At 36.4% G+C, this 15,898-nt stretch overlaps 1 protein-coding gene across 8 annotated transcripts in view; it reads right to left on the bottom strand.

Moving 5' to 3' along the window:
* Nucleotides 1-15,898, bottom strand: part of VAMP4 (vesicle associated membrane protein 4) — a 28,065-nt gene that overhangs the window by 1,955 nt on the left and 10,212 nt on the right. For 5 of the 8 annotated variants that reach the window (XM_032463740.1, XM_032463737.1, XM_032463741.1 and 2 more), the window contains 5 exons: nucleotides 15,343-15,393; nucleotides 6,267-6,367; nucleotides 5,229-5,308; nucleotides 1,980-2,031; nucleotides 1-869 (listed from right to left, as the gene is read on the bottom strand). In XM_032463740.1, coding sequence (XP_032319631.1) covers nucleotides 808-869; nucleotides 1,980-2,031; nucleotides 5,229-5,308; nucleotides 6,267-6,367; nucleotides 15,343-15,393 — 346 coding nt within the window. In that variant the 3' untranslated portion in view covers nucleotides 1-807. The remainder of the gene's footprint in view (nucleotides 870-1,979; nucleotides 2,032-5,228; nucleotides 5,309-6,266; nucleotides 6,368-15,342; nucleotides 15,394-15,898) is intronic. The other 3 variants (XR_004313879.1, XM_032463742.1, XM_032463736.1) reach the window with 2 other exon arrangements.

Below are 15,898 nucleotides of genomic sequence, written 5' to 3'. Positions count from 1 at the left end.
AAAAATGAAAAAGAAACATGTCAAAATCAGATTCACATGCTATGTTAGAAAAAATATTCCTAAATGTAGCTGTGTCCGTTTTGGAAATAGGTAATGAGGACTGAACTTTTATCTGAAATGACAAATAATAAATGAGAGTGGAGAAGCAAAGATATCATAAAACAACCTAATGTCATTTTGATCAAACAGATTATGGTATAACCATAGCATAAGGTGGCTAAAATATTTTTAAAATATTTAACACAAGGAAATACTTACAATGTATTTATTATAAAGAATCTATATGATCTAACATGTTTATATACTAATAGGAAAAGACTTGACGTATACACAGTAGTTACAGTAACAGTAGCTACCTCTGTGCAGTAAGGTAACAGTTGACTTTTATTTTCTTTCTGCTATTCAACATTCCATACAGTCGATTCTTGGTACTTGGAGTAGCTCTGTAAAGTCACCACTCCGAGCCTCTGGCTATAACATTTTTGACAACCAATCAACATATAACCTTGTTTTACATGTACTTCTTCTATATGGAGACACCTATTTAATACACATTGTTGATTCATTAACATTGAACTCATATCTGAACGAAGTTTTTCTAACACACGTATTTCCTCCATAGGGCACATCACAGCCTTCCTGTGCTCGGCAACTCTAGACAGCACTTCAGTACCAGTACACCTGGGGCCATTTTAAACACTAAAATCATCAACAAAATGCACAAAAGTGAGAAATGTACTAAACAGACTTTGAAGGCCACCTGTTTACTTTATGAGAGATGAAACTAGAAGGCAGAGCATGGCCTCATTAGACATCAGCTGGGAGCACACGCAGCAAGAGACTCCAAGTTTCCACTTCTCTGAACACACCTGCCGGTGATGCAGAAAGCACCTCAAGTACCAAGTAACAAGTCAGTGTTAGCTAGCAGGTGAGTCCACAAATAATGAGGTTGACTACTTCTTTGTAATAACTCTTCTTAAACAGAAAAGAATGTTTATCACATGGAATTTTTCAAAGGGTTTCCAAATCTTATTAAAAATCCCTATAAATATAAAGAAGCTTTGGAAAAAAGGAGATACTAAAAATGATTTGACCAGAGAAAGACAAATATGGTATCACTTGCATGTGGAATCTAAAAAGTAATACAAATGAATCTACCTACAAAACTGCAGAAACGGACTCACAGACATAGAAAAAAAACTTATGGTTACCGAAGGGGAAAAGGAAGCGGGTGGGGGATAAATTAGATTAACAGATACAAACTACTGTACATAAAATAGATAAGCAACAAGGATTTACTGTATATAGCACAAAGAACTATATTTAATATCTTATAATAACCTAAAAATGGAAAATAATCTGAAAAAAAATGTATATATAACTGAATCACTTTGCTGTAAACCTAAAACTAACAATATTATAAATAAGTGACAATAAAAATTTTTTTTTAATAATCTGACTTTAAAAATAATAAGGAAAAAGGGAAGGGAAAGAGTTATCCTTTAATGACTGAAATGAAGCTCACATCCAAATCATCTGGAGAATTTACCTGGATTTTCCTTCAAACACAATATCATGAAATGCAAGCTGCCATACATGGAAGTTAACCATGGAAAATGGGTGTTATGGTCCTGAGCACAGCAGTAGCCATATCTGGCCTCAAACAAATCACTCAGCCCTGCACTGTGGGGGATGGGGTGGAGAGTAGGACAGGGGTTCTCTGAGAATCTGATAAAAGATACCTTCTCACCATAAAAAACGTACACATGCATTTTCACATCAAATTTTACATACAATTTAAGGGCATTTTCAGAGATCTATTTAGATTCTAGGTAAAAGCTCCTGACTAGGGTCAGAGGTCATTATTCAATCCTGACATTAGTCATACATACTGGGTCAACTGAAAATAAAAAAGGAAATTTAAATAAACTTCGAAACACATGATACCCCTCAAAATTAATAACCCAGGAAATACTTACTGATAATCACTAATAAAAGGATAACAGCAACCAAAGCCATGAGGGCTTTTATCTACAACACAAAAAGGCGTAAGAAAGATTAACGTTAGTCTTGATTTTACTAACAAGTCAATCTGTTGTACCATTTACTATATTATACTAACTCATCAATGGACAGGCTCATCCCTTGAAAGGTGTCCAAATTTTATTTCATATTAATTTGCTAGCTATTTGCATCTTTTTGTAAATCATCAGAATTCCCCAAATTTGAGGGGTTTTGCTTGCCTAGATTTTATTATTCAAGGCTACACAGTAAGCTGTAATAATCAAAGCCCTCATAGGCCTGGACTTTTTCATCTATGATTTCTCAGGCTTATTCCTAATGTAAGACCAGGAAAAGAATATTTCAAAGGAACTCTGTGCAAAAGCTTCAGGACATGATGAATAACACTGGCATCCGATACAAATGGTTCAATATACACAGTGTAAGGCAGCATTCTTACAGCACTTATTCTCAAAGTGCATGAGAATTGTTAGTTTTTGCTCCTCTTACTTTCTTCTTGGCATTTTTAATCTCCATTTTGAGACATACAATTTAGGTTCTTCATGAGCAACTTCATTTAATAAATAACTTGCCTGAGAGCATGCTGTGCGTCATTCTCACAGCTGAGCAGAGAAATCTAAAAATTGGTCCTTAGCTGCTTAATGTTTTAGGCCCACATCACGTCTCTCTCTAAAACTGTCATATTCCTCATTTAATCCTAAAATGCATAAATTATAAATTGATTTGATTTTCCTGATGAATTCAAATGAAAGTTTTATTTTCATCAAACATTTCTGCAGATAATTAATCAAAGATGGCTCATTCAGAAAAAAGATACCCAATTATTATAAACACATGAAACATTCTGATGAGTATCACAAATAGCAACTAGGCAGTAGCTAATGAAATGTTTCTAAAATAAAACTACTGGTGACATTTTAGGGGCATTACATTCATGACAAGAGTAAAGAGACTAAGAGAATACATGGAAGATTTGCATATTAAACATATGTGCCTATTAAAATTAATAATGATAACCAAAAAAACCCGCAGTTTTCTGAGTCTGTTTGACTCAGATCAGATGGATATAGGAGGTGCATTTTCAGTAGGTATCTGGGTGCACATTTTACTATAAACTAAAGTACTTTAGTGACAAAGTGATTCAGAGAATATACAGAAGATTTGCATCTTTTAATCAGTAAACATTTCTAAAAGTAACTTGGAATTTCACAAGTTTTTCAACTTTACTGAAAATATATATTAATTTGTGCTAGGCTTAACATTTAGAAGGTTTAAATGGAAAGAAATATAAGTATCAATTTTAAAACACCTCCATAAAAGGAGCATCTAACACTGGCCAGGAAATGTTTACAACCGAAAATGGCAGTAATGTGTTCATGCATGTCCAAAGCTCTCTCATTCCAAATGACATGGACAAAAATCTGTTTCTCATTAAACATGTAAGGGCTTCGAGCCTTCTAGATACTTGAGAGGTGCCAGTGATCCTCCCTCCCCTGCCACTGGATAATATGGTTCACTTACTCATTTTTAAAGTCAGGTTTATTGAGATATACTTTACACAGAATAAAATTCGCCCTTTTGAAGATCAGTTTGAAGCTTCTGACAAACATATAGTTGTCAACCACCACCACCATAGTTAAACGTAAGGCATTTTCATCACTCCAAAAAGCCCCCTCATGCCCTGCTGTAGTCAATCTTCCACCCCTCCGCCCTCAGCCACTGGCACCCTCTGATGTGTTTTCTGCCCTTACATCCCTTTCCTTGGCCCTTCCTGAATTCTCATGATGAAGATAATCCAGAAAGTGGTAGTGATACAGAGACTATTTAAAAATAAAATTTTAAATTCAGTATTTTTCCCCCTTAAAAGCATACCATTTCTTTGATCTGAACCCCATAAAGTACAAAATGAAAATCTTTAGATATGGCTAAAAAAAAGCTAGGCCAAATGCACATTATGTTTTTTTAATGGCCAGATGAATGGGTCATGGGTATGTATCAGGAGAGGAGGTGAATGGCTCATGGGCCTTTTGTTCTTCCAAACTAGTCTGCAGAATAGAAAATCTATGTATTAAACAGAAAATTTAAATTCTAGAGAAGGGGAGCAATGAAACGTGTTTCTTTCCCTAAGTTCTATTTCTGAAAGTAAGAGGGTTCAACAGGCAAACAGACAAAACTAAGTAAATCCCAGGCAATGCTTGGAAGAAATCTTTAGTGTATGTCAACATCAAGTTTTGAAAGTTACTGCTAAATTTGAAAATGAGAGACTAAGAACAATGAGTTATGTCTAAGATTTTCAAAAAAGCCAAAAAAAAAAAAAAAAAGATATACAGAATCAGGATGAAAAAGAAAAGATCTGCTCATATGACATGAAATTTGCTATAAAATCTAAAGAGAAATTTTTCTGTTTAATGATTAGTAGCCATACTTGATTTAAGAGGTAAATTCATTTCTATAAGGTGTTTTGCAGGACTATATTAGCATATAATGATTCTCATTTTCTTCCTTGTTATAAATTTTTCTTTTATATCTTATTTCTCTGGAATAATGAAGGAAAGTGGGATAGTTTTTAGTGCTATTTGACAAATGGATTCTGACGTATACACTGCTTTTGTTTTTCTTCCCCTTTTCAATAGAAAATTGTATTTTTCTCTAGCTTGCATTCTTTTTTTTTTTAATAACTTTTTTGGGGGATTAGGTTTGTTTATTTATTAATTATTAATTAATTATTATTTTTTAATGGAGGTACTGGGGATTGAACCCAGGACCCTGTTGCATGCTAACCATACTCTACCACTAAACTGTACTCTTCCCCTTTGCATTCCGTCTTTTAACTATCTCTATGTAATGCTACACGTTGCTCCAAAAAGATACTAATAATAAATTATCAGTTAATATTTCTTACAAGATAAGTTTAGAAGTAGCTAAATTATTAATAAAATGTGGACTACTCTCTATGAAGAAATCCATGAAAACATCCTTTTAGGCATTCCTGATTCCTTTAGTTATTTCTGTCCCAAAAGGCATTAATTCAACAAATATTTACTGAGTTCCCACCATGTCCCAGGTTCAGAAGATGTAATAATAAGCAAGACAGTTGTAGTCCCTGCCCTCACAGACTTTATAATCTAGAGACACCTTTCTCGTCATGTCTTTTAGTACCACTGAATACTCTGACCAACCTATCCAGCACCTTCTGAGTTACTTACTTTGCATCCACGCCACCACATTTGCCTTCGAAGTTGTTTGGATCTGTTGCTAAAAGCAGTTGCATTATCCGATAAGCTTTCTATATCATATAGAGGATGGAGAGAAGTATTAAACGACATAACAGGATTCTTTTATCTAGTCACACAAAGACAAGAAAATATTAATTCCTATTTCTATGAGTTTATCCCTTTTAAGCATGAAAACAACATCTTCCCTTTCCTCCACCCACATACTGTGGCATTCTGTATTCTAAAAAAAACCAAAAAGCAAAAAGTGGCTGCAGGTCAGTTTACTCAATCCAATTTTACAGTAAGAGTAAGAGAAGTCTTCCCAGGGCCTTGATGCTTTCAATAAACTTATGAATTCTAGCAGAAAATACTATTTAAAAATCAAATACTTGGCACATCTATAGAAAAAAATTTACACGTTGAGAAGGCTAGATTCTTACAAGATACCAAAAGTGACTGATTTGGAAGCAAAACAACATGAATTTTAAAAGTGGTTAAGAAAACTTTGGGGTTAAACAAGTCTGTCAAGGATTAATGAGATATTCATTCAGTCATTCATCATTTAAACGATACATGAGTGCCTAATAAGTGCCAGGAACTGGTACAAGTACAGAGACGAACATCTGTCAGTAAAGAACAGGGACTAAATCACCAGAGAAAGCACAAGGTGAAAACACTGGATAAGTTTGAAATAAGTGTTGGAAAGAAGTGATTAGACCTATCCTCCTTGAGACTGGGAGAACTACAAGGCACAACAACATAACAGGACAAAAGAAAGAAATACTCTAGCTCTTTAACAATGGATTTTTAATTTTTCCATTCTCAACTGATCAATTAAAGAATAATACAACAGTAAGATGACTCAAAGTAAAGGAAGCTCAAGTTAAAACATGAAAATCATCAAGTTAACAACCAAGTGTCATTTTCTGTCAAGTCAAGATTCCTAAACTTAGGTTAGAAAAATGGGAGAAGAGGTAAACTATCAAAACACAGATTAATAATATCAAGAAATAGATGAAGCATCTGTACCTGATTTGTCCTGTAGCTCATCTAGTCTCTCCCCTCTTTCAATTACCTTTGTGATATTTTCTTGCATGACGTCAATAACTTCATCCACCTGATTCTGAACACTAGTTTAAAAAAGAAGATGAACAAGTAACGTATTCTTCTTTTGAGAATTTTACAATTTTTGAAACTTTCATTAGACATGACAGAAAGTAGCAAGTCTCGGAATTATTTGACTATAAAATGTTTAAGTTCAATGCTTGCAGCAACGCTCCTTCCATTTGTGGGCTTGAGTACTCAGGCAATTAAAGACAACATGATACAAATGAAAAGTAGTATTTAACTTAAAGACAGTTTATTTTTAGCCCTGTTTCTGCAGATTAAATGTACTGCCACAATGCTCAGTAACTACAGGGTTTAGTCAAATAGCTTGACTAAATAATCCATGTCAGTTTTTTTTCAACAGGTCACTGAGGCATCACATAGAAACAGCTACAACCTGCCTTTGCTCTACATACAGTTCACGCACTAAGGCTAACAAAGGAGTTTGCCCAGGTACGTTAGAAACCTACGAAAAACACTCAGTTTCCAAAATGGAAAGGTAAGGAATGCTCAATGGGTGTAACTCTTCATGGCTCCTTGGCTTCCTCTTAAACAGGGCTTAAGACAGCAAAACCTGGGAAGGGTTTTGAAGCGCACAGGAGGGAGCAAAGAGGAAGCATTTTCTGTTGTTCTTCAAAATGAAAGTACGATTTTCTCCTTTATATTAGGTGATGAGGGTCTGTTCTAACCAAATTTCAGATTGTTCAATGAAGATTTAATCTAAATTCAAACATTCAATAATTGGTTCTCAGCTGCCTACTCACATTCAGGAGTAACCTCCAGAGTACAAAACCAGAAATGTCTAATTACTTTAAGTGTCCAGTTTCCCTCTGTTGCTTCAATCATTAGATAAAATGTTACCTTAAATTAGTTTATGAAATAAATCATGCCAGTGAAATATTTAAAAGGAGAAATAAAGTGAACTTACGGCTCTTATAACTCAAAAACTATCTAAAATGTAAAAACTGCCTAAAATGGGTTACTAACAACTATATAAATATTAAGTATACATATACATATATGTTTTAAATAAATAGGGATATGCAATTGTTCTTTCTAATTGGGGAAGTGTATCAGTTTATCAATTATAACCGAGGAAGTTTTTTTAAAACTTCACAATACACATCTTCTCATTGCCTTCTACTCTATATACTACTTCCCAAACTAATCTAGTGAGTTGGGAGTGAGGGATGGACATGTGTAATTTTGAAAAAGAGTTCTAACCCTTCCATATCATTTTAAAAACAAAATGAAGGCCCGTTTAGACATAGATGGGTTCAGAAGACATATTCTCAGATTCAAGCAGCAATTACTATGTTTGATGATAGTCACCTCCCTCCCATATTAAAAGCATTATGTACGCCCATTGATTATCCACACACAGGCTTCAGGGCTCACCATGGCTTCCTACAGTTCTGTGCCTCCCACACAATATTCTATTGAAGGATTTAAAACTGAAGCACAACCAAGCTGGGACATGCAGAACTCTCTTCTGCCCAAACAGACCTGAAAGAGCCCCTGAAACCCTAAGATGTCTTGTAACTCCTAAGCAGAGAGCTAAAGATGTAAAGTCTTATACAAGAGCAACGGCAGAAATACTTTAGCAATTCATCCATTTATTCAATAAATACTAAGACTTTATTATGTACTATTGTAGGCACTAGGAAAACAATCTGAACAAACCCAAGAGAACAAACAAAGAGACAATAATTCCAGCTCTCATGGAACTTATGTTTGAAAGTGCAATGAATGTGCTGCATTAATCTTTAGAGTTGTTTAACAGCCTGTCTCTATTCCATGGCTTTATACTATTTACATCATTTAACACAAAGTGAAACTACTTATTTATTTACATTCTTATTTCCTGCCTCTCCCCACTAGAAGGTAAGTTCAACAAATGCAGAGATCTTGTCTATTTTGTTCACTTTTGTAGCCCCAGTACCTGCAACACTGCTTGGGGCAGAGGATGCACTCAATATGTATCTGTTGAGTAAGTGAATTTGGGTATAAATCTTGCAAAGCATATCCAGCTACTTCAGAAACAGATACAAAGCAGTCAAGGTGGAGGTCTCCATTTAACTATAATGGAAGCAGAGCTATGGCTCCTCAAGGGCCAGTCCTGAAATTCCCAGGTCATTATTTTTCATCACAGGGAAGAGATGACAGTAGTCTAAAGTAGGCACAGCAGGGTGGAAATGGACAGAATGTGCTGCAGCTCCTACACATGATCAGAGTAGAGCTGTTATGAATAATATACCTATAGTACATGTGATTTTAAAATAAAAACAAAATAATTAAAGAAACAGTTATGGTTCCAGAATCCCTACAAACAAAAGACTCCATGGATATAGGCAGATTAATTGGAACACAACTCATAAAATTCCAGATTAATTCTCACTAGATTATCATAAACCTAGGGGTATTAACCTCAACATGACACACATGTAATAAATCTCTATGGCCAATGGAAATCACCCAACATTTTAATTTTTCTACCAAGTGATTAATAAATTATTGTTACTTTCTCCTTCACATATTGCTAACCACTGGTATAACACTCTTAATCCAGCTACTGAATAACCCTCATTCAATTTTAGGATGGAGAAAAATCTCGTGACTGTGCTTCTGTATTTCAAGATACTTTCATGCCTAGAACCCAACTTCTATAGAAAAAAGACAGAGAAAATTATCTACTTATTTATTTTAATATAAAGGATAATTCTTAAAAAAACAAGTGAAGACATATTTCCCCACAGTTTTATACATTTTCATAGCAGTTATAATACTTTGATTTGTTTATACTTTAGGTTGGCCTTGTCCTTATTATTATAAGATAAATGTCTTTAAAACAGAGATTGTCCCACTCATCTGTTTCCCAGGTCATGTGATATATGCCTGGTAGAAAACAGGCATTCAACAAATATTTTCTGATCTGAATTAAGTACTTCATTCACTCAAAAATATTTATTTATTTATTTATAAACATTTTTTATTGATTTATAATCATTTTACAATGTTGTGTCAAATTCCAGTGTAGAGCATATTTAATACATGAACATATATATATATTCATTGTCACTTTTTTTTCTCTGTGAGCTACCATAAGATCTTGTACATATTTCCCTGTGCTATACAGTATAATCTTGTTTATCTATTCTACAATTTTGAAATGCCAGTCTATTTCTTCCTTCCCACTGACCCCTTGGTCACCATAAGTTTATATTCTATGTCTGTGAGTCTATTTCTGTTTTGTATTTATGCTTTGGGTTTTGTTTTGTTTTGTTTTTTTTTTAGATTCCACGTATGAGTGATCTCATATGGTATTTTTCTTTCTCTTTCTGGCTTACTTGACTTAGAATGACATTCTCCAGGAGCATCCATGTTGCTGCAAATGGCGTTATGTTGTCGGTTTTTATGGCTGAGTAGTATTCCATTGTATAAATATACCACATCTCCTTTATCCAGTCATCCGTTGATGGACATTTAGGCTGTTTCCACGTCTTGGCTATTGTAAATAATGCTGCTATGAACATTGGGGTGAAGGTGTCATCCTGAAGTAGGATTCCTTCTGGATATAAGCCCAGGAGTGGGATTCCTGGGTCATACGGTAAGTCTATTCCTAGTCTTTTGAGGAATCTCCATACTGTTTTCCACAGTGGCTGCACCAAACTGCATTCCCACCAGCAGTGTAGGAGGGTTCCCCTTTCTCCACAGCCTCTCCAGCATTTTTCATTTGTGGATTTTTGAATGATGGCCATTCTGACTGGTGTGAGGTGATACCTCATTGTAGTTTTGATTTGCATTTCTCTGATAATTAGTGATATTGAGCATTTTTTCATGTGCCTATTAAGGAGTTCTTATTATGCTATTCACTGAGGATACCGATGTGAACATCATGAGCCTGGTCCTTATCAAGATTACAGTCTGATGGGGAAGGCTGGTAGCCAGGATGACACCACCATGTGTTAAGTGCTCTAATGGAAGGAAGGAAGCCCAAGGGATCAGTTGTGAAGCCTAGGTGAATCCAGCCCGGACCAGAGACGGCATCGAGATTCTGGTGCTGAGTTTGAGGGGTTAAGAGTGAATTGTGTAAAGAAGCTGACAGATGGTGGGAAAGTTCTAGGCTAAAGGAATAAGAGGAGGGGATATTTCAGGAATCAAGTGATTAGCTGCGTATGGGTAAAGGAGTTCTGGCAAGAAAAGGGTAGAGGACTTGCAGATTTACAACTTGAGCAGCTGAGTGGATGTTGATGATGGCTATTAGCTGAAATAGAAAACTAAGAACTCAAAGGAAAAGCAAGTTTTGTAAGGGAGTGGAGATTTACATCATTTCCAGTTAAAGAATCATGTGGTAGAACAAAGGACATGAAAGAGAACATACCCAGGAAAATAGGATAAAGACATGCAGAAAGAAGACATTTTAACACTGTCTTACATCCTCCTTAGAGTCTGACAGCACTTGTGTTCCTGAGAGGGCTCTATTCTGATTATCACCACTACTGGGAAGCCGTGTGTAGGGTACAGAGGCCAGGCTCCGTACGCTGACAGATCTGGGCTTGCGGTCCAGCCTTACCGCTTACTGAGCATGTGACTTTGCAAGTCACTTGGCAAGCCTCTTTGAGCCTCATACTTTCTCACCTTTAAAATGAAGCTGATAATCTTCCCCTTGTGAGAATTAGATGACAGTGTTTTTTAAACACTTAGCACAGTTCCTAACGCTTAGCATATGTTGAATGTCACTGTTCTTCCATTAAGGGGAAAAAAAAATCATGCTCTGCAACACACACTCATCCCTTATTTTATAAAGAAAATATTTATTTAACACCCCCATCTTGTGGCCTATTTAGGTACTGTCGACAAAATAAGTTTTAAAGTTAGGTTGTATTTTTGCAACTCTATCTATGTGTACGTGTACATACACAGACACACACACAGACACACACACACACACACACGTTGCTGTTCATCATGGAACATTCCTTGGGGACCAACATTCCTTGGTTGGACCAAGACTATAGTTAGGAGATTTCCTACCCCTGCCAGAGAATGTCTACAATTCACTAGAGTGGCATTAATAATGCTATTAAGTTAAAATCAATGGAAATATTCTAAAGAGAATCATAAACTTTACATAGGCATGTGAGTATTTAAAATCTTTCCCCTAAGATCTTCCCTAAAAAGTGAAACATTGGAATACCAAAGAACCCATTAAAAGGACCTACAGTATAGCACAGGGAACTATATTCAGTATCTTGCAATAACCTATAATGGAAAAGAATATGAAAAAGAATATATACATATTTTGTAAGTTGAAGTATAATCAGTTACAATGTGTCAATTTCTGGTGTGCAGCACAATGTCCCAGTCATGTGTATAGATACATATATTCATTTTCATTAAAGGTTATTATGAGATATTGAACATAGTTCCTGTGCTATACAGAAGAAACTTTTTTAAATCTATTTTTATATATAGTGGCTAACATTTGTAAATCTCAAACTCCCAAATTTATCCCTTCCCATCCCCATTCCCCAGTAACCAAAAGATTATTCACTATGTCTGCAAGTCTGTTTTGTAGATGAGTTCATAGTGTCCTTTTTTTCTCTTTCCCTTTTTTTTTTAGATTCCACATATGAGTAATACCATATGGTATTTTTCTTTCTCTTTCTGGCTTACTCCACTTAGAATGACAATCTGATCTCTAGGCTCATCCATGTTGCTGCCAATGGCATGATTTTATTTTTTATGGCTGAGTAGTATTCCACTGTATACATATACCACAACTTCTTTATCCGGTCATATGTCGATGGACATTTAGGTTGCTTCCATGTCTTGGCTATTGTATACAGTACTGCTATGAACATTGGGGTCCATGTACCTTTTCGAATTACAGTTCCCTCTGGATATATATCCAGAAGTGGGATTCCTGGATCATGGTAAGTCTATTTTCAGTTTTTTGTGGAATCTCCATACTCTTTTCCATAATGGCTGCACCAAACTACATTCCCACTAACAGTGTAGGAGGGTTCCCTTTTCTCCACACTGTCTCCAGCATTTATTGTTCATGGACTTTTGAGTGATGGCCATTCTGACTGGTGTGAGATGATACTTCATTGTAGTTTTGATTTGCCTTTCTCTGATAATTAGTGTTAGTGTTAATAATTAGAATTAGATATTCTCTTCATTGGAGAATTGCTTGCTTAGGTCTTCTGCCCATTTTTGAATTGGTTTTTTTTTTTGTTGTTGTTGTAATTAAGTTGTATGAGCTGTTTATATATTCTGGAAATCAAGCCTTTGTCAGTCACATCATTTGCAAATATTTTTTCCCATTCCATAGGTTGTCATTTTGTTTTGCTTATGGTTTCCTTTGCTGTGCAAAAGCTTATGAGTTTAATTAGGTCCCATTTGTTTATTTTTGCTCTTATTTCTATTGCCTGGGTAGACTGCCCTAGGAGAACATTGCTAAGATTTATATCAGAGAATATTTTGCATATATCTATCTATCTATCTATATATATCTGAATCACTTTGCTGTACACCTGAAACTAATACAACATTGTAAATCAACTATACTTCAATTTTTTAAAAAGTGACATTAGGTATTTTTTGTGGGATTGTTATCAACATGACAGTCAGATTCAAAGCAAGCAACAATGCTGCTGATCCACAGTCAAGTTATATATTATGCATTAAGTGGTGATAACACACCTTAAAGAAACTCATCAGTGCTAGCAATTTTAGTTACTAAACTAATGCCAGGGATTTGTCTATGGGTGTGGCAGGTTGTGCTCCACCATCTTGGGCACATGCTCGAGTCATGCCCTGGTTAGATAAGCATTCATGAGGCTGTGCCAACAAGGTTTAATTTGTGTATCCTGATGACTGATTACCTTCTAAGTCAGTCTGACAAGCCTTCAGCTCTAGAGTGGGAACCACTGTACTTACTCAACAATCCCTTACTGTTCTAAAATTCTGTGATCACCAAAGTTATTGTGATAACTTAACATGCACGTATACCTATTCACGTGTATGTGTGCTTGGCACTTACACAAACGTATATTCTGCAACGCCCACTCTGTACAACTGGCACTGGCTTTGGGGTTCAGCTGGAAAATCATACTCAGAAGACTCACTAGGCCATACTTAGTACCAGGCTCACTTTGCAGAAGGGTATCAGATAGGAAACAAAGCATCTTGGCAGGAAAAAAACAGGTGTGTCATCAGTGGAGTCCTCCTCTCCGATAGGTACATATGTGGGTGGATACTGAAGTCACTCTGGGTCAGAGTAGGGGAACGGCTCTGCTATGGCATCCTCGCAACTTTGAACACTCTGTGGTCCCCCCGAAAAACAAGAGGATGAGTGCCTGGTGAGGCCATCTCCCACTCACCTCTCTCTGTCCCCTAGCTGACTGTCCTGAGACAGTTTTTTTTTTCACTCCCCCCCCCCCCAGCTTCTGATGACATACAAGGCTTTTGGCAGGGTTTATCTGCAGCCTATAAAACCACTTTGCTGCAGTCTAGAATTGGTTCCTTTGGAACAGCGTACCCCACTACTCAAACTGCAGCCACCTGGACTCTCCTATTTCGGTATCATTTCTGGTGTGCAGGACAAGCACCCAGGGAGCTGGCACTTTGGGCTACCCTTCCGTTTACAATCTGCATAAGTAAAAAGTGGTCTAAATCCAAGTGGCTCATTGTATCCCTACTGGCCGAACCAGAGGCTTGAAGCAGCAGACATTCTCTTCTGCTGGCCCTGTAGAAGCCAGCACCCTGGGCTCTACATCTGCAAGGAGGTGAATTCTGTCAACAATGACCTGAGCATGGCCGGGAGCTTCAAATGAGATTGAAGCCCTGGCAACACCTTGATTTCAGGCTTGTGAGACCCTGCACAGAGGACTCACCTAAGCAGTGACCGAACCCCCCGACCAAGGAAAATGTGAGATGATGAATGTGTGTTGTTTTAGGCTGAGAGGTTCAGGGTCACTTGTTATGCAGCAATAGAAAATGAAAACATACTGTTTAGGACTCAAACCAATTTGCTGGTACCTTAGTTCTGTATTAATTACAGAATCCATTGGCCAGGATTAGGCGAGGTGCGGACCTGTTTCTTCACACCAACAGCTACCTGATGAAATCCCAATATCTCAGGAATCACTGGGTACCCCGCACAGCACTCTTCCCACTATGCGCCGTCTACATCCAAGAACTTGGGTGCTGACTACCGAGTTCGGTCATGAACCCAAGCCACTCAGTTTATCTTCCATGGCCAGTCTTTATAGCTCAGTCAGAGTCCAGTGCTATTTCACTGCTTCATTCATTCCTCCTCCCTTCTTGCCAGGACTCATATGCTCCTAACATTAGATACATTCACGACAGCACTATCCACCATCTACCACCAACAACGGACACAGCAAAAGCATTAAACTGAAAATTAATTAGCCATAAAACTTAGGTCAATAAATGGGTTAGAATATGTCATAAATGTGAACAAATTCTGGTCACAAAACTAAATCTATTATATTACTCTTATTACACTGAAAATATGTGAATCAAGCTATAGATTTAAAACCAAAACAGACCTTGAGATTATGCTAAATAAATGGATTTGATATACGTAATCAGATTAGGAAAAACAACCAGGAATTGCATTTCCTTAGCTACAAGAGGTAGCTTTGTGCAAATAAAAAGATGACTGTGTTTTTACAACGTAGTAGTAATATTCAGTGTACATCAAGGCTCAGCAATTTTTTTCTATAAAGGGCCAGATAGATAATAGAGAGTTTACATTTTGTGGGCCAGAAAGTCTGTCACAACTACTCAAGTCTGCCACTGCAGTTTAAAAACAGCCACAGATAACAGGAATGGCTGTGTTCCAATAAAACTTTATTTACAAAAACAGGTGGCAGCGCCATTTGGCTCATGGGCGGTAGTCTGTCAACCCCTGGTCCACACAGAAATATGATAATCATTTAAACAAGTGAGTATCTCACAAACTTACTGCTTAATTTTATCATTTCTAGGTCCAAATCTGGGTCCAGATGGTCCCCTTCTGAAAACAAAACACCAAGTGCATATTAATAATGAGAGCATTAAAACAAATCCCAAAACAGAAAGCACACACAAGTTGAATTCTAAACACGGATCAGTTATTTATCATAAGGAATCACATTTTACTGGTATTGCTGGAACGGAATGGTATATAATCATGTCTGTACTTCATTGGCACTTACTGCTGGTCCTCACAATTAACTTAATTCTTCTGAACGCTATCATTTTTTTTTGTATAATTCTGTTATATACAGGTAGTTCTAATCATTAAACTCTGAAATATAACAACTAAAGTGTCAGTGACTATGAATAGTTTTATGCTCAATTATAGAACACTAGAAGTACAATTTATCTTGAATTTAGGCTATAATGAAATGATGATTGTCAGGGATGGATATAGAGAAATGTCTATGCAAAACACTGAATTTTTTCAAGTATGTTTTTTGACTACTCATCCTAAGCTCACCAAGACAGCTAAAGGGAAATGTAAGATTGTACAAAATATT

This window comes from Camelus ferus, chromosome 21, assembly GCF_009834535.1.
Source record: "Camelus ferus isolate YT-003-E chromosome 21, BCGSAC_Cfer_1.0, whole genome shotgun sequence".
NCBI lineage: Eukaryota > Metazoa > Chordata > Mammalia > Artiodactyla > Camelidae > Camelus > Camelus ferus.
Note: the sequence above shows the minus strand (reverse complement) of the source record. Positions and strands in the feature narration are given on the sequence as shown.